This window comes from Elephantulus edwardii, unplaced genomic scaffold (genome assembly GCF_000299155.1).
Source record: "Elephantulus edwardii isolate Elephantulus edwardi_28Jun2011 unplaced genomic scaffold, EleEdw1.0 scaffold00094, whole genome shotgun sequence".
Lineage (NCBI taxonomy): Eukaryota > Metazoa > Chordata > Mammalia > Macroscelidea > Macroscelididae > Elephantulus > Elephantulus edwardii.
The window spans coordinates 10327632-10351662 of record NW_006399844.1 but is presented as its reverse complement, the minus strand read 5'-3'; the positions used below and the strand labels follow the sequence as shown (position 1 = coordinate 10351662).

Below are 24031 nucleotides of genomic sequence, written 5' to 3'. Positions count from 1 at the left end.
CTTGCGCAGAACGTGGCCATTTCTGCAGCCAGTATGCACGTTTGCTGGGTGAGGCGGTTTTGCTGAAGGGCCTTGACGTCCTTACCCCATGGAAAGCCCCCTCTGCTTGTCCAGCATAGCTAGCAACCTCAAGGAGTTGACCTTGGGTCAAAAATGATAGTAACATCCCATCTCACACTCCCCCAGGCAGCATCCATGTACCGTGTGGAGGATCTAACCAGGGGGACCCCTAATACAACAACATTAAGGGCCTGGCTCTGACTAAGCAGAACCAGAGAGGCCGTGTTGACCACAAGGAGTGGCGGCCAGGGCCAGGGTCAGGGAGGTGTGGGAAGGGGGCTCTGCCCTGGGGTTCTTGCAAGACTGGAGGAAGGCAACAATGGGAAGGCACATCATCCGTGATGAGGGGCTGTCTTCTGTGTCACCTTTGTCTGTGGCTCTCCCCAAAGTGCGGTCACCCCACACCCCAGGGCCTCTTCGAGAATCCCCACAGGCTGCATCACTCCTCAATTTTGGGCCAAGCCCACTTCTGGACGCACCTCTCCAGCCACAAAGAATAAAAGCGGAGCCTCCTCTTCTTTGGCTTTGTACTTGGCGATGATCTTCTCAGCAATTGGCTGGATCAGCTGCTTGGCTGCCTCAGACTCCCCATCATCCTCTGAATCTATGGTGGAAGAGGGAAGACACTGAGAAACAGTGACTTGTTAGGCAGAGGGAGGGACATCCCCTGGGTGAGCCTGCGTCCAGCCCTGAGCTGCAGAAACGTGGATCTGAGCAGCATGGACTGGAATGAGTTTCTCCCTGAGCACAGCCACTCCTGGGCGCACAAAAGTGTACACACTGGCACGGACGTGCACATGTGCACACACGCACACACACACAAGCAGAGCATGCTCACACTGCACCCTCCTGCACCACATCCACCGAGTAGCACTAACGTTTCTGCACTGAACTATCCACAGAGCCACCCTGGAGCTGAGTGTCACCTGAGTCGGCACCTAAGGTCCCACAGCTCTCAGTCACAGATAGGAGTCACTGCCTTCTAAGGAAAATGGCTGGAGAACTGGGGATCAGGAGTCAAGACTGGTGACCTGTTAGCCAGTTCACAGCTGGTAGCCAGACTTGGGAGGGCCCCTGAGTTCCCTGCAGGCACCTCTCCCCTCTAGCAAGAAGGCAGCATGGTCCTGAGGCTTCTTCCTGCTCAATCCTGTAACAGCTCAAGAGTGGCATCCTCAAATGATAAGAGCAGCGAGGGGACAGCAGGTTCCAGCAGAGGACTCTCACATCAAAATGCTTAAGAGTCACACAGGATATGAAAACTCAGTTTTAATTAGCTCTCTGATGCTGGGCAACTTGCTTTGCCTCTCTGGGACCTGGTTTCCACATTTGCAGGTGGACAGGGAGGTTCTTCATTGTCCTTGGTTTTGTCCCGGGATGTGAGGAGGTGAGCCCTGCAGAGGCAGCCAGCCCTATGGTGAAGGATTCCTTAAGCTTCTATCTCTCCTAAGCACAGAACAGCCTGCAAGTGAGTTTGTAGACGAGCTCTGTTGGGTTTATATATCAACCTCTATCTTGGGAGATCCCCCCAAAGTAGACTTCCAGAGAATGGGAGATAACTTTGGATATACTCCTTAGCTCTCCTCAGTGGAGTAGAAAATATGAACATCTCAAGTATGATTGGAAATAATTTTGAGCTAGAGTGTGACAAGTCCCAAGGCAGAGGGTAAGTTAGGTGGTTCCTTGGTGAGCAATTTCTAGAAGGAACCAGGGTCATCCCAGAGGTGCTACAGGGACCCTGGAGTGCATGTACCTGTGACTGGGAGCCAAGGCTGAGCATCACTCACCAAGCACTGGAGTAGGGAACTAGGCCAAGGTGGGGAAAGGCAGCTGGCCATGAGGATGGATAAGCCAGGGATGCACCTGGGGCCAAACAGCTGGAGCTGAGCCCAGAGGATTCAGAAACAGCTTAAGGTGAGCCTCAGACCTGGGGACCTGCCGCCTGTAGCTGTAATGCCCACCGGCCACCTGCTCCAACAATGGCCTGGCATCTGGAGGCTGAGGGCAACCTCCAGCCTGACCTATCCTTCCCAGCTGGCAGCCAGGAGCAGCCTGGAAGGAAAGCAGCTCCCCAGAACCTCCCACAGGGCAGGGCCATGAATAAATCATCAGGGTCAAAAGCAAGGCTGTCATGGAGAGAGACAAAGGCCTGGGCGCTGCATTGTTAGTGACAGAAAGCAGTTGTAGGGACAGACATCTCTCAAGTGAGGTCCATCTTCCTGTCCCCCACCCAGGGTCCATGAGCACCATACCTACAAAAAGGACGAGGCACGGGCCCTCGTTGAGCTGCACAGCGTTGGAGTCGGAGAGCTCCAGTACGGGCTTGGGGTGCCACGGGAACTCCCTGCAGTCCTCATCGTTCAGCACCTCCACTCGGCCCTGCCGTGTGATCACCTCTCCCTGCGGGTCCAGCACAATCAGCGTGGGGATGCCTGCGAGAGAGGGCTGAACTTGGTATCTGCCTGTGGACGAGCCAGGCCCAGCAGGAGGCAGCAGTGCCCACTCATGATCCACGGGACAGGGGACTAGGACATGACTCAGGGCCCAGGCCTGGAGTCGGAAAGCCCTGGTTTGGAATCCAAGCTTGGGAAGTGGGGTGCTGTCTCGCCTTGTGAGCCTCAGTATCCTCAGCTGCAAAATGGTGACTGCTCCGTAGTTCCTACTTTCATCCTCCCCTCAATGAAAAGATCAAATGAGATAATACCCTTGAAAAACTTGGTGTAAGATCCTGATACACAGAAGCAGTCAATAAACAGTAGCTGTTGTTACTGCAAGGAGCCCTGTTTGTGTAAACAGCCCAGTTAAGCACTTAACTAGTAATCAAAAGGTTGGCAGTTCTAATCCATCTGGTGACTCAGCAGCAGGAAGTCTTGGCAATCTGCTCTTGTCAAGATCACAAGCTAGGAAAGCCTCTGGGCCAGTTGTGCTCCATCACACGGGGCACTGTGGGTCAAAACCCCTGACTCAGTAGCACCTAACAAAAACGTTGCTGCAAGGATTCCTGCAGAAACACAAAGGAAACAGGAGACTCTTCCCCATTTACACTGTTAGCCCCCAACTCACAGTGACCCCACAACAACAGAATGGAATGCTGCCTGCTGCCCCAGCTCTGGCCCTGTGGTGGGCCCCACGGTAGCTGTGGATGGACCATCAGACCATTGTGATCGTGGGGTTTTCAACAGCTGGTTTTCAGCAGCAGATCACCAGAACTTTCTTCCTAGTTTGTCTCAGTTTGGAAACTCCACAGAAACCTGTTTTGCATCCTAGCAACACCTAACCCCCCAGGGACAGGCAGGTTGTGACCTGTAGTAGGTCACCTAATAGGGTAGTGAGAAAACACAAAGGGACATTCAGGAGTCTTTAATGGTTGTTAAACAAATCAGCCCCATCACTAGAGATGATCTGAGTCCTCACTACGCAGGATGCAGGAAAGGACGGCATGAAAGCCCTGTGAGGGAGCAGCTTGGGTCTGAGGTCATGGGAGGGGAAGAGGACAGGGTCTTCCTCTGAGCCCACCCCTGCGGCCTGGGAGGACCAGTACTCCTGCTGGGAGGGCAGAGTTCCCTCCTCCAAGTCTGCAGAGGAGCACATCTCAACACCACTTGCCGGCATGTGACAGAGTCCTCAGCTGGGACAAGAAATATGCAACAGAGCACCCCCATCAGCCACACCCCCTCAAACAAAAGCCTCAATTAAAAAAAAAAAAAAGAGCAACAATACTCCCAGCCTGGCTACCCTTGGGTTTTCCACATCCCACCCTGATCCTCTAGCCAGGGCTCAACCACATCAGTTTCAGGGTTACCCCCTTGCCAATCACAGAGCCTCAGGCTTGCCACTTGGGGACACTTGGCTCTCGGAGCAGTCTCCTTAGTCCCCTCACCCCCGACGCCCCATGGTTCTTCCAGGAGCTGCCTAGCACCTGAGTTTTATAGGGGCCAACGAAAGCCTGCATCATTTGATATTTATAGATTCCAAATCATTCCATTGGTAATTTGCTCCACTGACATTTCATTTCTCCGTAGGGGGGATGCTGCAGTACTACAAACACAGCTCTGGTGTCTGGTGACCTACGTGGCAGCCAGTACAGTGAGCCTGGGCATTGTGAGATTGTCTTGTAAAAGAGTGAACAATCCATTATGTTCACACCTATTAGGAGACAGGGCTTGAGGTGAACAGAGGAAAAAGGGTTCCCCAGTCCCGAGTTCCCACCCCATCACCCACTAACACAGGCAACTGAGAACAGGACCCCCGTAAGTTCTGTAGGTACTTCAAGTCGTATGCTAACAGCTGCATCTCATCCCCAGGGGACCACAAGCCCGCATCACACATGTCCCTATGACTTGGAACCTGGGATTCGGTCGCAGACTGAAGGCTATTGCCGGACTAGCCAGCTGGAGATGAGCCCCTCTGCGCTGTGCTGCCCTGATCTGAGAAATGCTTTGGCAGAGTTTAATCAGAGAGCTGGTGTGTTTCCGAAGCGGGGCAATTACAGCTGTTAAGTTAAACCAGAGCATGCCCACTGCTATGATTAGACACAGCAGCAGGCCTGCCTGGAGCCAGAGCCTTGGAGGCCAAGTCAGCCCACAGGGGGACAAGCAGGCACGAGAGTACAGAGAAGACAAAGGAAAACCTGAAGGCACAGAATCCCAGGTCTTGATTCAGGGCCTCAGTTTCTCTCACGGCCTAAGTGGCCATGACTGCAGCTTCAAGTCCACACCTGAGAGGACCCCTCACCCCCACTACAGAAGAGTCAGCAGCTGCGTCCACTGAGGAGCAGCTGCTCTCTAACTTTGGTCTTCCTCTCGGCCACTCGAGGGCAAGGCTTCTCACCACTGGGTGTGCTGTGCACCCAAACCCTGTGTCCACGAGCTCACGACAACAGGGTACACAGGGCCATGGGCCATGCAGGGTGTGTGACTGCGGGAGGAGTCCATGTCTGCTATGTAAGGCCCTCTCCCACCACCTGATCATGGGGAAGCGTGGCCCTGGAGCCCAAGGGCGTGCTTCTCTCCAGGGATGACCAGGGGGCCAGAGAAGGGGACCCACATCCACCATGGTGGCATCTCATTTAATCCTCACAACAAACGGCTATGGGACATAGGAATCTTCCCCTCAATTTACAGATGATGTCACTGAGGCACAGAGATGAAGTGACCTACCCAAGGTTTTCCCAGTGAGAAGGTGGTTGGCTGGGAGGAAGCCTCCGTCCAACTGTGGGAGAGGCTGTGTGGCTCATTCTGCTAGGCCACTGGGTTTTCCGGGAGGGCCTTGTTAACCAGGCCAAGAGAAAGCCCACATATCTGCTGCTTTTTGCACTGCTCAGCCGCTTCTTCTCGCCTCTTCATCACCTATTTCCTTCTCCCCACTGCCTTTTAAAAAAGTTTTCTAGAGACTTCGAATGGGATAAGAGGGCATAGCTGCTAATGGAGAACTGAAATGGATGGAAGATGTCTAAATAAAGGGTATGAGATATATACATACATACATACATACATATATACACATATATGGATGCTTTTATACAAAGTTGTTTCTACATTGGTAAGGAGCTTCTCTGGAGGAAATGAAAAAGGAGCAGTGCATCCCTGCTTGGCCTGAACTTGTTGGTTTTCTGAGCTGAAATGTTTAGGAGGAAAAGTAGAGTTAGAATTCTATGGAAGATCCAAGTAAGTCCCTGAATATCAGTTTCCAAATAGCTGTGAGACTGGGATAATAATGGTTTCCGATCTTGTTTGGGTTTTATAAGGAATAAACAAGGCATATAAGCCCTGAAAGAATCTCAAAGCTGGTGGCCTGAGATGACCCCAGTTTAACTGGGTTGCTTTTCTATGCCCAGGGAAGCAGAGTTTTAAAGGAGGTAAAGGGTTCGGTGCAGAGAGGTACAGGCCTTCCAGGCCCCAGGGGAAGAATGTCATAGCTCAGAGAGTCTTTCAAGATAAGACCGCAGAAGGATCTAAGGGGGGTGGTGTTGAGTACTGTCGAGATGGATCAGACCCATAGCTGACCCTCTGGCAGGTTAGTTAATCGCACAGGTGGAGACAGCCCATCATTCTCTCACTGAGCAGCTGGTGGATTTGAACCGAGTGCCACTGGGATTGCAGTGCAGCTTCTTATCACTAGGCCACCAGAGAGGGTGCTGGGAATAATTATGCAAGAGCTTGAGGAACTGGGAAGAGAAATGGGAAGAAAGTCATATTTTAGGAATGGAAGAGCAACAGAAATGAATATAAAGTGGTGGTCAGTACGGATATTGTAGTATCGTGGGAAATGTCTGCAAGTTGTTAAGGAGAAAATGCACATAAATATATAATGGTGGAAGAATACACATACATATAGAATATATAATAGAAGCATGGTAGTGCAGTGGTTAAGTACTTGGCTACTGACCAGAAGCCCAGGGCTCAGACCCACCCATCTTAGTGGGAGAAAGATGTATCTGCTTCTATAAAGCTTTGCAGCCTCAGAGACCACCCGGGAACTTCTACTCTGTTCCCTAAGGTCAGTCTGAGTCAGAACTGACCCTGCAGCATTAGGGTCTTGGGTTCATATACAATGATTACAACGGTGTACAAGTATGTATGCCTGTGGACAGAGACCAAAAGGGACTTAGAAAAGTGAAAACAGTTGTGCAAGGAAGCCAGGAATGTGGGGTGAGACAGACACATGTATATGTTTTCTTCAATGGTATTAGAGGACGTGTATTAATGTCAAACAAAGACGCAGGCACGCGCGGGAGGACAGCAGGGGTAGGGTGGGGATGACAAATAGGAACCGGGCCTTGGCCAAATCAACTGTTCTGGTTACAGGATCCCCCTCGTGGCTCACCCCAAACTGCCTTGCTTAGAGAGCTAGTGGAGGGAAGAATGGTTTGGGCGGTGAAGCGCAGAGAAAGGCACAGGAACAAAGCGGGGCCTGCCCTGCTCGAATGTGGCCGGGAAGCTGTGCAGGCTCCAGCATGTTTCCAGAGACGTGAAAGAACCATTATAGCAATGGCCTTGTGATACAGAAAAACCCCAAACCAGCCACATGCTCATCGACAGTGGGGCAGGTAAACAGTCATACAATAAAAAACCCTTCTGTGCTGAAAAACAAAGGCACTGGATGTCATTGTCAACAAAGGCAAATCGTGGCAACACAGCATTAAGAGGAGAGCAAGTTACAGAATGTGATTACAGCAGGTTAGCATTTAAGGACACATCTCAGAACCACTTAGAGCAATGCACTCTGTATTCCTGGGGAATTCATGCGCCTGCGGTCAAAATGTGAACGCAGGTTGTGAGACACATGCTAAATCCATACACAGTGGGAAGAGGGAGGAGGGAGGCACTGCAGAACCAACCGGACAGAGTCTCACCCTTGTCCACAGGCCCCCACTGGTTTATATTTCTAAAAAAACTGAAGTTAAAAAGTCCATCGTGGGTGGCAAATACATGAGCGCTTGTTGCATTCTTCTGTCCTTTTGAGATTTTCCTAGCTTTATGTTCTCAAAAGAAAGCAAAATAGAACAGCAGCACAGCTCCACAGGTGCTGAGTGGCCATGTGTCTGGAGAGAAAGCTTCCTCAGGTTGGGGTGTAGGCCGCTGGGCTCAGTCACCGGCCTATGCCAGCCTTTTAGAGAACCGAGACCTTTGACTCTGTGAAAGCATCTGAATTCGCCCCATGCCTTCTACTGGCAGAAGAATTCCATCGCCAAATATCTTATTTGTATATGAAACAGATTCTGCCTCAAAGCCCTATTTTTTTAAATAGGCAGCTTCATGTTTTGAAGGAGGGCAGAGGAAAGGGGAGAAGAGAAAGGAAGGGATTAGAAGGAAGGAAAAGGGTGAGAGGAGAAGCCAAGCAGGAGGGCAGAGAAAGGAACAAATGGGAACCGAAGACTCAAGACGGGGAAGACCTGGGTCCTCACTGGGCTGCCACTGGGCCACCCGCCTCACACGGCTGCTCTCCATCCTTCACCCCGGCCCCAGCACGGCCCTCAGCCTTGAGGGCCCTCCCCTGAGATTGAGGGTGGGGGAAAGAGGGGCTAGGGCCTCTCATCCAAGAGAGTAGGGGCTTTAAGCCTCCCTGCGAAGAACACTGTGTTCTCTGACAGCCGAGGATTAGTTAGACAATTGCTAACGGGATTTGCCTTTTGCCAAGTGTGTCTAAACAGTTTCTTTAGAAAGGCATTTTTAAAAAGCTTAGCAGGCTGAAAATTCCCTTATATGCATCAAGCGCTGGGAGTAAGGAGGACCTATGACTTGAGGTAACTCAGTCACTCCCAAGAAACAAAGGACCTGGAGGAAGGTCAAAGGCCAGGCCCTCACATCACTAGGACCTTGGAGAGCTTGAGGTGAAGGCTCCAGCAGTCCCAGCCCCAATCTCAGCCTATGAAAGGCAAGTGCTCAGACCTCCAGAAGCATCGGGACTGCTGGCCTGACCAGCCTGGGGCAAACGCATTAGCAAGGCCTACAGCAGGTCCTGCAACCCTATGGAAGGGACAATTCAAGGGGCACACACCCTAGATGCAGACCCTTCTACTCCACCCCAACATGCACACACAGCATGTCGCTGACATTGACATTTTTGCAAGGTCACCTTCACCATGCTGGTGACATTCGGATTCAGGGACTCTCAGGCCAAGGTGCTCATAAATCCAGGCCCTGGTGGCACAGAGGCTAACAGAACTGCTAACAGAAAGGAGGGAAATTGGAATCCACCACTGAGTGGGTCACGGGAGAAAGATACGGCTGTCTGCTTCCTTAGAGAGTCAACTCAGCTGTTGCCAGTGAGTCAGAACTGACTCATGGGTGGCCCTCCAGAGGATTTTCTGAAGTTGTAAACCATATGGGAGGGGACTGTCCATCTTCCCCTGCACAGCAGCTGGTGGGTTTGAACTAGCAGAGAGGTGAGTCCTTCGTCTGGGTTAGCAGCGCAAATCCCTATGGTGGAAGCCACAGGGCTCCCTCCTCACAGCCTTGGAAAGGCCTCTGGGCAGCTGTGCTCTGCCTACAGAGTCTCTATCGTTAGACTCAGCTTGATCTCAACAGGTTGAAATCAGGGATGTGAACTAAAAGGACTCTGAAGGTAAAGTTACCATCCCATCTGGAGGTCAAGAAGATATTGTAAATAGGGCCAAAATGTGTCCTGAACACTGAACAAAATGTAAACTCAATGAGCTGAGAAAAGAATTTCCGTATTGCAAACCCAAGAAGATCAGTGTCCCTTGGTGATGTGATGGTTAAGCGCGAGGCTGCTGACTGACAAGTTAGAGGTTCAAGCTCACTTAGACCTTAAAAAAAGGCTTGGTGTTGGGGGGGGAGGGGTAGGCAGGGAGAAAAGTGCAACAGTGAATGAATGGAAATCCAAAGTCTCTGTAAACTTGCATAAAAATTATTTTTTTTTTTTTTAAAAAAAGCCTTGGTGATCAAATTTCAAAAATGCAGCCCCTGAAAACATTATGTAGCAGAGCTCAACTCTGGTTCACATGGGTCACCACACGGAGTCAGAACTGGCTGCATGGTTACTGGTGGTGAAGAAATAAACATGAGTCTCAACTGTAGTGCTGAGGCTTTTTGTGGGTCAAGGAATCTGTGCATATTTGGTATTTCAGTTTAGCATTTGTACTTAAGCAAACGTGCCCTAATAAAGTAACAGGTCAGTCTTAGTTAATTGAGAAACCAACTCAGATGTGTAGCTTTCAAGATGAAGTTCTAGAACAGTACTGCCACACTGAAGACAACTTAAGAACCACCATATTTACATGTTTAATTTACTAGCTAACGCACTTGCTTAAGGACTTGGGAACATTTAGTTTGTTCTTCAGATAAATAAAGTATTTTAAAGGTTTCAACCAATAAATTCCATTTAAGATGTTTAAAGACATTTTAACTAACTTTGTAAGTGGGTCCAAACATTAATCAAAGACCCCTAACAAGAAGCTACTAAAATGCCCTAGACATATAAACAAAATAGTTAGACTAAAAAAAGCAACTTTAGAAGTTTTATTTGTATTTCAGTAAATCAAATAAAAAAAACCCCGCTGAAGCCAAAGTAAATCTCTGAATAATGTTTCCCGTTTACAACAGCCTCCCAAGAAACACCTTGGCCCGCACACATGCAAGTGATTCGGACTTGGGATGAAGGCGGGAAAGGGGGGACCACCCCAGACTAGTTTCCTGGACAATTCAGGGGCTGGGGAGAGCAGCCTGGCAGCCCCAGAGCCTGGCCTTAGGCTCTAATGACATGGACAGGAGAGTCCAGGAGCTGCCAGGCTTTCTAGCATGGGCTTCACAGTGTCTAGTTCAAAATCTCCCAATTCAAGAAGTTCCAAAGGACACTGGAGAATCCCCTGGCCAATCCTACTCCTCTTCAGATGAGAAGTGGGGGCCCCAAAAGGGGACTTAGCTACTGTGGGGCCGCACAGCTGCTCTGTGGCAGAAATGAAGCGGGGAGCCCCACCACTGGTCTTCATTCCAAGCCTACCTGTGCTCAGGAGCTGGACCTGGGGGCGGCTGGTGGAGGTACAGAGTCTGGATACTCCCACCCCCACACTCCTATCACTCCCTCTACTTCTCAGCGGCTTTCTCTATCCCCTGCCTGAGGGTATTTCCCCCCCTTAAGAGATAGCTAAAACCCAGGCACATGGCAGATACCCTAGAAAATTCACTGAAGCAATATTCAGTGAAGCAATGTCCAATCAAACAAGACAGGAAAAATGAAAAAGAAATAGAGAGGGAAGAAATTGTTAGAATGTAAGCGCCCTGATGCCAGGGAAATGTTATCTGTCATACACACATTTTGTTGAATAAGACAAAAGTGGGAGGGATCTCTGGTGGCCTAGTGGCAAGAAGCTGCACTGCAATCCCAGAGGTACGCAGTTCGAATCCACCAGATGCTCTGCTGGAGAAGGAGGGACAATCTCCGATGATAAACACAAAACACACAACAAATAATAAAATAAAAAAAAGTTTTTTTAAAAAAGACAGAAGTGGGAGATGGATGGTCAGCAGTACCCATGGGCTCTGTGGGGATGAGGACAGCGTCTGCATTGTCCTGGGGTCACACACACCAGCACAGGGCCTCTCGATGGTAGGAGCTCTGCTGATGTTTGCGGAGTGCTAGACGAGGAAGCTGAGGCTGCGGGAGTGCTGGCTGAAGACTGATACTTGGAACAAAAACAGATGGGATGGCTGCTCGGGCTGATGGGATTTTTCATGGCTAGGATAGCTGCTGAATCAAAAGACTGGAGGTTAAAATCACTGGCAAGAAGAGAGGCAAATCAAAACCACAATTAGATTAGCAGGACAGCAAGTAATAAATGTTGGCGAGATAGGAACTCTCATACACTGTTAGTAAAATGGTACAACCACTCTGCAAGGCAGTTTGGTGTTTCCTCAAAAAGCTGAACATAGAAATCCATATGATCCAACTATTCCACTGCTTGGAATATACCTCAAAAAAATGAGAACTGAGACACAAACGGAGATGTGTACACCAATGTCCACAGTAGCATTATTCACCATCGCAAGAACATAGATACAGCTCGAATGTCCAACCACAATCGAATGGATTTAGAAATTATGGTACATTCATATGATGGAATACTTTGCAGCACATAGGAGCAATGATTCTGAAAATCACTACCTAACTTGGGAGGGACTGGGATGCATTAGACCAAGTAAATGAACTCAGTTCCATAAGGACAAGTACCACGTAAGACCATTATTGTAGAAATAGAAAGATAACTTGTAAAATGTGTAAGGGGGGGAGGGAAGGAACAGAAGGGTGAGGATGGGCAGGGAGAGTAATCATAGGGTCGCACAATTTGATGGGTGGAGCGAGGGGTGGGTAAAGGAAATGAGAAAGATCTAGTGTGAAAAACAATGTATTTGAATTTTGTAAGTAAACTAGTATAAAATAAAAATTTTATTTAAAAAAAAAGAATAATTAAAAAAAAGTTTAGAGGTCAAACCCAGCAATGGCTCCGAGGGAGGAAGATGTGGCAGTCAGCAACTGGCTAACAGCTCTGAAGTCCCATGGGTAAGTTCGACTCTATCCTACATTATTTTTTCCCACTCTATCCTCCATTGCTCATAGAGTTCCTGTGAACAACAGATTGCTACCTTGCCCTAACCTGTGCCATTTTCACAATCTCTGTCACGATCAAGTCCACTGCTGCTGTTGTTGTTTCTTGGAATGTTTCCCTCTCTTTCACTGACGTTCTTCTTTCCACAGCATGCTGTCTCCTTCCAAGTACTGGCTCCTCCTGACAACAGTCATATATGAGATTAAGTTTCACCGTCCTTGCCTCTAAGGGGCACCCTGGTTGCATTTCCTCCAAGACAGATTTGTTTATTCTTTTGACAGCCCACGGGATATTCAATAATCTTCTTCAATACCTCAATTCAAAGGCATCTTCCTTATTCATTGTCCAACTTTCAGATCATGCAAAACAACTGGGCGAGCTCTGGTGGCCTAGTGGCAAGAAGCTGCCCTGCAATCCAAAGAGGTGCACGGTTCAAATCCACCAGATGCTCTGCTGGAAAGGAGGAACAATCTCCTCCTGTACCAGTCAGATCTGACTTGACGGTACACACAAAAAAATAAAAAATAAAAAAATTAAAAAAAAAACCACAACTGAAAAATCTCATGGCTTAGATTAGGTTACATCTTACTCTTTAAACATACACCATTGCTCTTTAACACTTTGGAAAGGTCCGTGATAGCAGATTTGCCAATGCAACGTGTGCTTTGAGCTCTTGACTGCTACCACCATGAGTGTTGCTTGGAGGTCTAAGTTAAAGGAAATCCTTCAATCTTTTCTTCATCTATCAAGATGATGCCTACTGGTCCAAGGGGTGAGGGGTTTTGTTTGCTTAATGTTGAGATGTAATCCATATTGAAGGCTGTAGTCTTTGATATTCCTTAGTAAGTGCTTTAAGTCTTTACTTTCTGCAAGCGAGGTTGTGTCAGCTGCATAATTAGGCTGTTGATGAATTTGTCAGTATGATTATCAATTTGAGTTGACTCAATGGCAATTATGAAAAACCTGACATGATAGCTTGAAGTTAAGAAGAAAGAGCTAATAGAAAAAGAGTCAAAAAGGCAAGAAAGAGGAGGAAAATGGAAGTGGTTCAGAACAAGGCCCCAGAAGAGCAAAGGTGGAACCTTTTGCTAAACCTGACAGGGACTTGAGGAGACAGACCTTCTGAGTTCTGGAACCTGGTAAATTAAAAAGATGTAATTAAAAAGAGGGAATTCGAGAGACATGGCCAGATTCCCACTACAGCAAGGGGTCTGCAGAGGAGTGAGGTGGGCTGTCAAGGAGGCTGGGAGAGCACGGTGAAAGGGCTGAATCAGACCTCAGCCCCTGGTTATGGCCCCTTCACTCCTGCTTCCTGGGCAAGGCACGTTCTCAGCATGGTGCCCCTCTGGCCCAGAAAAGGCTGTATGTGTTCTCTCTTTTCTGTTTTTGTGGTGGAGGCAGTGGGATGCAAACTCCCCTCTGATCTTCTATTTGTGAGAACAGTGCTGCTGACTGATAAGAACAAAAAAATGTGGCACAAGAGCATGTGCTCCCCTGCCTACAAGCAAGATGAGGGAGGAAGAGCCAAGATGCAGAAAACAATTAGTGCAGAGGACTAAAGGATTGCACAAAGCTCGACCTCCATGACCCTGACGGAGAACCAGAGGGAGCCCGGCTACCACAGCTGACCACCCTGAAATGGATCAGAGTACACAGTCCTGGGGAGAGTGGGTGAAAAACAAAACCCAAACTACCCAGACTTTCTGGTCTGATGAGAGAATGGTGGGACCACTGAGGTCTTTGGTCACATTTCTAGTCTGAAAGAAAACTTACCCCTGTTGTTCAACCTCAGCCAATCAGACAGGCCTCTGACGTGGACAAGAACACTATGGAGGCTCTCACTCCTTAGACCAGTGGACCTCACAAGATCTAAAGAGGAGTATTTGCCAGGGATAAGCCTCAGAAGAGAAGAAGGAGCAGACAGAAAGATTAATGGAAATAGAACCACAGGGAAATGTGTGGTCACACTATGAGTATTTTAACTAATATCACAAAAATAAAGATATTAAACCAACTAGCAGAGAGGTTGGATAAAATAGATGTCAAAACACCTGAGATCAAGTAACTAGGAAACAGAAATGATCAACAAAGACCTTATGCAATAGAAAGAAGGGAAAGCCTGCAAGCGCATCTTCCCCCACAGCCAGCTCTCGGAACTCAGACTTCCTGCCTCTTTAATTGTGAAAAAAGAAATTTCTGTTTGTTAAAACCAACAAGGGAGGGTGAGATAGGATAACAAGTGTTCTTGTTTATTTTATTTCTAATGTTCTTACCAACAAAAAATAAGTAGGCAACAATGAAAAAGAAACTCTGTATATCTCTCCTACAAACCAAAATTCTAATGCCCATGGATTACAAAGCTCCTAATAAATGGCATTTAGCAGAAGTGACCCAGCAAGGTCAGAGGGAAGGCAGAGAGAGTCAGGGTATCAGGCATCTGGCACTGGGCTCTCTCTGCATAGGGCCTGCTGACTGGGCATGTACAGCACAGGCCCCACCTAAGGCCTGGCCACAGAGCACACTTGATATGTCCATTAGAAATAACTGGACAACCTGTTTCTGAATTTCTCAGAAATATCACAGATGAGTGGCTGTTGTTGTTGTTGTTGTTATGTGCCGTCGAGTCGTTTCCGACTCATAGCGACCCTATGCACAACAGCCCTAAACCCTGCTCTATCCTGCGCCAACCGCACCGCCTGTGACACACCCATCCCAATTAGCCCAGTCACCAAATCAATCCATCTCATAGAGGGTCTTCCCCTCCTGCGCTGTCCCTCCACCCTCCCAAGCATGATGTCCCTCTCCAAGGACCCGTCCCTCCATGAGTGGCTGTAATAAACAGAAATATATTTTCTTAGAGCTTAGGAGGCTAGAGTCCTAATGCAGGCTGCTGGCCCCACAGGAAGGCTGTCTGCTCTTAGGGAAGGCCGTCTGCTCTCGGGGGAAGGCTCTTCTCAGCTTTTGGTTCCCAGGTTCCTTGGTGGCCACGGGCGGTCCATCTTCCTCTTCCTTTAGGCTGGCTTGCTTGGTCTGCTCATACATATCTTAAAAGGAACTGATCTAAGACACATCCTTTACTAAAAATTCTCATTAACATAACAAAGAAGACCATTTATATTCTTTAGGGATGTCTTTGCCTAGAAAGAAATCTCTGTTCCTTCCAGGGATTAAGCCAAAGCAAAGGTGTTGAAGGCCAAGGAGGCAGTGCTGCAAGGTGTCGACAGACACAAGAAAAGAGCATGTCCTTTCCAGTGGCCTAAGACACTGCAACTCTACAAATAACTGCCAGTCAGTTCTGAATCATAGTGACACTTGGGTTTCGGGGTCTCGAAATCTTTATGGGAGGAGTTTGTCCATTTTTTGTCCCTTGGCATGTCTGGTGGATTCAAACGGCTGACCTTAGAATTAACAACCTTATACATTTATGTACTAGATCAGCAGCCCAAACTTCCTTGGGCCACATAGGGCTTCTCTTCCTCGCCCAGCCATGCCCAGGGGACTGGAGACATGAGCTTGACCGCTGTGCTATCATCAGCTTCCCCTGGCCACGCCACAGAGACAGTCATGAAGAAGATGGAAGATAACAACATACTGGTGTTCACTGTGGATGTCAGGTCCAACAAGCACCACATCAAACAGGCCATGAGGAAGCTCTCCCTGACGTGCCCAATGTCAATATCTAGATCAGTCTGATGGATGGAAGAAGTCATGCTTGACTGGCTCCTGACTATGATGCTTTGGTGCTGCCAACAAAATTGAGATGATTTAAACTGAATCAATATATGTGGTACCAGCAGTCAAGAGATCAAGAGCTGTGTTGCACTGGGAAAGTCTGCAGTCAGGGATCTCTCCAAATTACTGAAGAGCAATAATGTTAGTTTGAGGACTAAGGTATGCCTGCTTCAGATCGTAGTAATTTTAAATACTTGCTATGCTACTGAGAGCTGGACAATGAATAGAAATGACAGAGAAAAAAGTTGATACCTTTGAACTGTGGTGTTATAGAAGAGAACTAAATATTCCAAGGACTGCCAAAAGAACAAGTAGATATGTCTTGGAGAAAGTGCAGCCAGACTGTTTCTTGGTGGCAAAAATAATGAAGCTTTATCTCACATATTTTGGGCATGTTGCTAAGAGAGGTTATTCTTTGGAGAGGGACATCATGCTTGGGAAGGTGGAGGGATGGCCCAGATGAATTGACAGTGACTGTAGCAATAATCTTGAGTGTGTTGGAGAATTTAAGGATGCCACAGAATAACACAGGGTTCAGATCTATTGTTCAAAGGGTAGCTAGGAGTCATACTCAACTCGATGGCACCTACCAACAACAAATTGAACAAAGATGGGTAATATAGGACATAATTCAATCCATAATGTGTGATCTAACGTAAATGTCACTGTACTGATCACCTCTTAATTGTTTATTCAAAACTTTCAAAAGGGTCCTAAAGTCCAAAGCATCAAATCCAAGGACCTCCCCAAGGCCATTTACAAGATGGCATCATCACCCTTAGTGACTGTTCTGCCCCCAAGAGCACATTTTGGGCATTCCTATTCTGGAATTCTCTCCTTAGACTGTTCAATCCAAACCCCATGCATTTTTTTAAAGACCTCCTTCAGAGTCACCACCTCTAGGAAGCCTTTAACGCTCTTCTGAACTCCTCTCATCCATTGGGTGTTCCTTCATGAATGCTGCCCTAAGACAGAGCCTATGTTGCTGCTCTATCCTCTTATTTCTTCGTGTTTCTATATATCTCTGGTTTTACAGGGCTAAAAGCAGACAGCCTTGGGGCTAGCAGAGTGAGTCCTGACCCTTTGCAAGGAAGCAGTCAGTATCAAGCTCTGTACTAGGGAGACTGGAGGAAGAAGGTGGAGCAGAGCACAGCAGAGCATTCTACTAAGGGAATGTAGAATGGACAGAAAGGTGTATACCCCATGGAGCCAGCAGAGGGGCAGTGGGGCCAGGTGCAGGGCTGGGCTGCTGGGACTCTTACATTCTTTTGGTATAGCTTGGCTGCAGGACAACTGCCTGCTTGGGGAGAGCGCCTCTCCACATCAGCTTTCTGATCCTCCACCTAGGGCTCCTTGAAGCTGGGACCATAGCAGGACTTCCCATCCCCACCTGGTCATCTTCACACACCTGCTCCTCAGCTGTGGTTGCCCATCTGCGGGTGACCTGGGCTGCACCCAGCAACTGTGGCCTCCCCATCTGTAGTATGGATGCATTTAGTGCTGAAGACTCAGAAAAGCAAAGGCCAGCATGAGACTACCAACTTAATATCCTGATGCCCTGCCAGTGTTTTACAGAAAGACTCGCTCCAGTATTACCAGTAGGCATTCCCAAAGCATATGCAGTCCTGAAGTTCTCTACCTTTCTATATTGGATTGCTCCCCTCTTTCCCCTCCACAGCCATCATCTCAGAGCCTTTCAGCAAAGCCCAGGCAAGGACCACTGACTGTGCCACTTAAAAATCACCCAGTGCTAAGTCATTACCTTCAGGTGGTCCCATGCACAATGCAACAACAAACTGTGCAGTCAAGTCGATTCCGACTGGGAGGTTAACAGAGCCCACCCAGTGACTCCACAGCAGCTCCCATAAAGATTTAAGAAATAAACACACTGTGATCAAGTTGGTTTTGGCTCATAGAAACCCCCCATCAGGTTTCTGAGGATGTAAATCCCATTGGGAGGAGATGTGCCATCTTTCCTCCATGGAGCTGCTGGTGAATTTGAACCACCGAAGACATCTGGCCTTTTTTTGGTTAGCAGTGAGACTGGCTACAGACTATACCACCTTATGGGGCAGGTCTGCTCTGTCACATTGGGTCACTATGAGATGAAAATCAATTCAATGGAATTTAGAAACAGTAACAACGACAGCCAGAGATGGGCAACTCCTTCATCTTGGAGAGATAAAGAGGCCTCTTCATTGAGCACCGGTGCCTGGAATGAAGATGCCTCTCCAAGCAAGGCGGCTGCCTGATTGAGCGGAGAGCTGGGTGAGGCTGGGTACCAGCTGACACCTGGGACGTGTCAGTTTGTAAGCATTCATGCAAAAAAAAAAAAGACATTTATTTGACTCAAACTCCCAGATCACATGAAGAAGAATGTGGCATCAGATGAGGAGGAAAACTCCTCAGCAACCTTTGTTATACATTAACACAACAACTCTGTTGGCAAAATAATTTACAACAGTTAACTGCAGCGGACCAATGAATATAGCTTTCAATATGGATTACTTCTCAATATGAGGAAAACAAAATTCCTTACCACTGGACCAATAGGCAATATCATGAGACAGGGAGAAAAGATTGACATTTTCAACAACTTCATTTTACTTGGATCTACAATTAATATCCATGGCTGCAGGAATCAAGAAATCAAAAGATACAATTGCATTGGGAAAATCTGCTGTCAAGGACCTCTCCAAAGTGCTAAAAAACAAGGATATCAATTTAAAGATGGAAGCGTGTCTGATCCAAGCCATGATTATTATTTATTTTTCCCAATTGGGTCTAATCTTACAGTTGGAAAATGAGTAAGAAAGACTGGCGAATAATCCATGGCTTTGGACTGTAATTTGGGAGAAGAACACTGAACATCCCATGGGTTGTCAAAAGAACAAATAAATCTTTCTTGGAAGAAGTGTAACTGAGGTGCTGCTTAGAGAGAGGGAGGGTGACATTTCATCTCACTTTGGGTGTGTTACCAGGAGGGGCCAGTCCTTGGAAAAAGACATGAGGCTAGAAAAGGCAGAGGATCAGTGAAAGAGAGGAAGACCCTCACTCAGCAAGATGGATTGACACAGTGACTGTCACACTGTGAGAATGGCACAGGATAGGGCGAAGTTTCTATCTGTTGTTCATGCAGAGAAGTTGGCTGGTGGGAGTAGGAAGAGTGGGGGAACAGGAGAGGCCAGAGCATGACGAAGGAACCTGGGTAAAGGTAGCCAGTGGGAGACACACAGCAAAGACATCTGTCATGTGGAAGAGGCAATGGGAATCAGAGAAATGCCAGGAGGGCCCCCATACTTATCAACGTGATAGCAATGGGTTTGATTTGGGGTCTGGGCCTGCATTGATAAAAGGACCAGATGAGAAAGTCATGCTTCGTAAACGAGGCTGAGCACAGCCACATTCACTCTGGTCTGACTAGGAAGTAGCACTTGTAATTGAGAGGAACAAGGCTTAACTCACAAGGGCCAGTTATATGCTTCAGCAAGAGAAACTCACAGAGTGGTCTGGGAAGAAATATCCACATGATAGAGTAGAGCAATGTTTGTCTCATTACAAATCATCATTTCTGAGAAACATCACAGTTACTATTTCAAGTTATAATTTACCATTTTGTTGTTAGGTGTGCTAAGTCACTATTTACAGTGACCCTACGAATAGCAGATCTGAGCTTTGCACTATTCTCACAATCTTTGTCATGTTCAAGTCCATTGTGGCAGTCACTATCTCACTGAGGGTCTTTCTCTCTTTCGATGACCTTTTACCTTTCCTGGCATGATGTTTTCTTCCCAAGGACTGGCCCCTTCCCAACCTTAGAAAGTCAGTCTTCTCACCCAAGACCCACTCAGTGCTTATTAACAGGTTTCAGGAAGCACAATAAATATATTTAATGCATTACTCAGTGTGTGCTCCTAGCAATTCTTTGAGGTAGGCATGCATTATGACCATTCTTCAAATGAGGAAACTGAGGCTCAAGGGTTTTATGTGATAGAATTAAACATCCGCCTTGACAGTAAAAACCTAGAGTTCTGGCCTAAGATGCCCCCTTACGCCCTGTTCTCTCTAACAGGAAGGTCAAAGATATAGTGAGAAAAGCAGGTCTGAGGAGTCCCACAGAGCCGGGCCCCAGACGCCTACCTTGGATTCCGTACAGTCGGTTAAGGCGCGACCGCCGGGCCTCATCAGTGTAGGGGACCGCGAGCCAGGGCATCTCGCTGAAGTACTGCGTGAAGGACTCCTCCGACCTGCAAAGACAGACACTCGAGAACAAAGCTCTTTCATCCCCAGTGGGTCAGTCTATTGCCCACCAATCTGTGTGCAGGCCTCTCAAGATCCTGGGATTTATAACACTGTGTTCCTCAAACCGCTGGTGACAGCTGAGCTTATTCCACGCATTCTGCTTTTCATCAAGAGGAGAACATCTCCAGGTAACACGTGGCTCTCAAACAGAAATGCTAGGATGTTCCCATAGCCGGCTCTCCAGCATCCGCCAACTGAACTCACGCCTCACTTTTCAGTTTTCAACCTGGGCTGGCCTGCCTTTAATAAAGATGGCATTCATTGCTGCTGAGTCAGAACTGATTCCAGCAGGTTATCAGAGGTTATAAATTCTCCCTTGAAGCAGCTGGTGGATTCAAACTGCCTGCCTTTGGGTTAGCAGCGCAACTGCCTACCCACTAGGCCACCAGAGTTCCTTTTTAGGCCACACAGGGTCCTTATAAAGACATCTCTTTCCCTGTGATACCTCTGATCTGTGCCTCTCACAATGAGGTGTGCAAGCTCACACATTTATACCAAGTGTATACTATATGATTACACATATAAAAACCTCTCAGTCAGGAAAAATCTATTCTAGTGACAGAGCCAGATTGGGGTGATGTCTAGGCTTGGGGTTTAGGGATAAAAGCTGACCAAGAAAGCGGACACGAGGAAAACCAGTGATGGGAATATTCTGTATCTGACTGTCGTGATGGTTACAATGGTGTTTGTGTTTGTGTCTATTTAGACACCTTAAAACTCACTGAACTTTCCCAGAATGATGTGGCATCGTCGTGAAAAACAAAACAAAACCAGAAACCAAAAACCAAAAAACTCACTGAACTTTACACCTAAAACTTCGGTATTTCATTATATGCAAATTATGCCTCAATAAAGTAAACTTTTCAAAACAAGCTTTTAAAAAGTGGCCACATCCCACTCTATGCCTAGCAAGCTTCCTGAGTTGGCAGAGCTTTGGAGCAGTAAAACAAGACCACAGCCCACAATCAGAGGCCAGGAGAGTGCGGATGCCAAGAACACAAAGTTGGCATCTAAGAGATCTGTGACCAGAAGCAGAGTCCTAAGTGCCGGAGATTTGATATGAAGGATGCTCACAGATTAGTAATGCCAGTAGGGTGTTCCCTTATCAAGCATCTTCTAAAGTGCATGGCCATAATCCCACTCTTGTCCTCACCCTAAATAAAAAGGTTGCATATCCAATCCAGCATCGGTGCCTGACTCTCCTGTATCCTCTCCAGCTCCACATCCTTTCATCACCATCCAAAAAGCTGAACACACCTGAAAAATTCATCCTGAGCCCAAATAACACCGAATGGAGTCCAGTACCTGCAGCAAGAACAGGCTTTATGGATTCTCTTCTGAAAATCACATGTGGTCATGAGAAATGCACTAGTTCCTCTGGCCATAATCTCAACTATGTCTTCCTGAGCCCACCTCCAAGCTGTTCAATAAGGAAGAGAGTCATGAGAGGAGAGGGAATGAAAAGGGCTGCCAATCACTGAGAGCCATGGAAGGTGGCCCTAACCAGCTTTACCAGCACACCTTACCTGTCTGCGCTCACGAAGATGATCTCAAACTTCTGGCCTGCCTCCTTGATCTTCCGGTAGGATTCCACCAAGACCCGGGTGAGGCTCCGGCAGGGGGGACACTGAAAGACAGTGGGGAGCCTGCTGCATTAAGCACCTGCTACTCTCCTCTCTCCTAACCATTTGCTCTTAGAGATCACACAAGCAAGATCCGAGTAGGATTGAGCCAGGAGAACTCAGTTTATAAAGGAAGCAGAAACAAGCTTCCTCTCCTAATAGCAAGCAGCCAGCACACAACATAGGGTTTTCCTGACCCCCATACCACTTGCAGCTACACAGAAATGAACATGAACCTCTTAGGGACCATTAGAAGCTTCATCAGTGGGCTCTAAGAGAAATATCCTTTAGACAAGCCTCAAAAAATGAATTTGCCTACTGCTATGATAAGCACTTACTGATGCCCATAATGCACTGGGCACAGAGAAGGCCATCCTGGCCTCCGGAAGCTGACCACAGCCAGTTCTGGTGACAACATCACTAGGAGCATGAGGGACCTGACACTCACCCAATGTGCGGAGAAGTAGACCCCAACGTGGGAGCCTTCCAGGCTGCTGCTATCCAAGGACTGCCCGCTGTTTCTCAGCAAGGGCCCGGCAATGACTTCTCTGAAGGGCTTAGGCCCCCAAGGAAATTCCAGACCTGAAAGGGGTGCAGATGGTGAGTGTTAGGACTCTTCATCACTGCTTCAGACCATAAGGGAAGGTGGTGACCAAAAAAAAAGCTTTCCTTTCTGGATGTATCTGTGAACACATCTTTTTAGCACAGAGTTTTAGCCAGGATCTGCAGCCGAAACAGGAATACCGGCAGAACTCGGCAACAGGAGCCCCTACCGACTTTGCAAGGCAGCTACTGCCAAATCTGGATGACCACAGTGCAGCTTCTCCTGGGAGCGTTTGTAAAGTCTAGATGCTCTGGTTGCACCAGACTTAGGCTTCAGGAACCAGACTAAAGAAAATGGTTTGGTGGTTCTGCAAAAAGTTAAATACAGAACCACAAATTAAAACAATACAAAAGCCACTGCTGTCAAGTCAGTTCCAACTCACAGTATCTTTATGGGAAAAAACAGAACTGCCTCACAGGGTTTGTAAGGCCATAAGCCATTCTGGAAACAGATAATCTCATCTGTGATTCCTCACAGGAATCAGCTTTGTGTTACCTGAAAATGAACTAAGAGAACTTCAGGAACTATTAGAACCTTGCAATGGTCTATCAATACAATGGAAAATTTCTCAGTCATGACAAGGAATGAAGTTCTGGTATATGCTACCATGTAAATGAATCCTAAAAATATAATACTAAGTAAAATAAACTAAATATAAAAGGACAAGTATGTATGATCCACTTACATGAAGTACCTCAACTCAACTCAACTCAACTCACTGCTGTCAAGTCAGAATCAACTCAGCTGACCCTCCAGTGGGTTTTCAGAGGGTGTAAACTGCATGGGAAAAGAATGCTTATCTTTTTCCCTTGCCACACCTGGAGGATTCAAACTGTTTGCCTTTCAGTTAGCAGGGTAACTCCTTACCTACTAGGCCACCAGAGCTCCCTATGAAGTACCTAGAACAGACAAATTCATAGAGACAGAAAGAACAGAAGCTATCAGGGGCTGGGGGAGGTAGGAAAGTGGAGAGGCAGAGAAAAGGGAGCAATTGCTTGGTAGGTTTGGGGTTTTCTTTTGTTGTTGTTGTGTACTGTCAAGTCGGAACTGATCCATAGCTGACCTTCCCAACAGGTTTTCATAAGCAGTTAATCGCATGGGAGGAGATTGCCCATCCTTCTCCCATGGAGCAGCTGGTGGCCTCAAACCTCATACCTTCGATATTGCAGCAGTGTCTTACCACTAGGTCACGAGAGCTCCCTAAGGGGATGAAAATGGTTTTGGAACTAGCTAGTTATTGTTGTTGTTATGTGTCATTGAGTTGACTACGACTCATAGTGATCGTAAGAACAATAGCTCTGAGGGAGCTCTTGTGGCCTAGTGGCAAGATGCTGTGCTGCAATCCAGAAGGTGCCTGGTTCAAATCCACTAGATGCTTTCCTGGAGAAGGAGGGGCAATCTCCTCCTGTGCCAGTCAGATTCAATTTGATGGTACCCAAGGTAAAAATAAAAGAAAAAAGAAGGGGGGGGGGGGAAGAACAATAGCTCTGAACCCTGCCCTATCCTGAGCCACTCTCACTCTCTCAGACACAACTGTCTCCACTACCACAGTCACTGTGTCAATCCATTTCATCCAGAGTCTTCCTCGCTTGTGCTAATTAATCCTCTACCCTTCCAAGAGTGATGTTATTCTCTAAGGACTGGCCC

At 47.5% G+C, this 24031-nt stretch overlaps 1 protein-coding gene across 4 annotated transcripts in view; it reads right to left on the bottom strand.

Annotated features, from left to right (window-relative positions):
* Positions 1–24031, bottom strand: part of NXN (nucleoredoxin) — a 198161-nt gene that overhangs the window by 2588 nt on the left and 171542 nt on the right. For all 4 annotated transcript variants that reach the window (XM_006891005.1, XM_006891006.1, XM_006891004.1 and 1 more), the window contains 5 exons: positions 22229–22362; positions 21685–21785; positions 19997–20103; positions 2310–2489; positions 540–664 (listed from right to left, as the gene is read on the bottom strand). In XM_006891005.1, coding sequence (XP_006891067.1) covers positions 540–664; positions 2310–2489; positions 19997–20103; positions 21685–21785; positions 22229–22362 — 647 coding nt within the window. The remainder of the gene's footprint in view (positions 1–539; positions 665–2309; positions 2490–19996; positions 20104–21684; positions 21786–22228; positions 22363–24031) is intronic.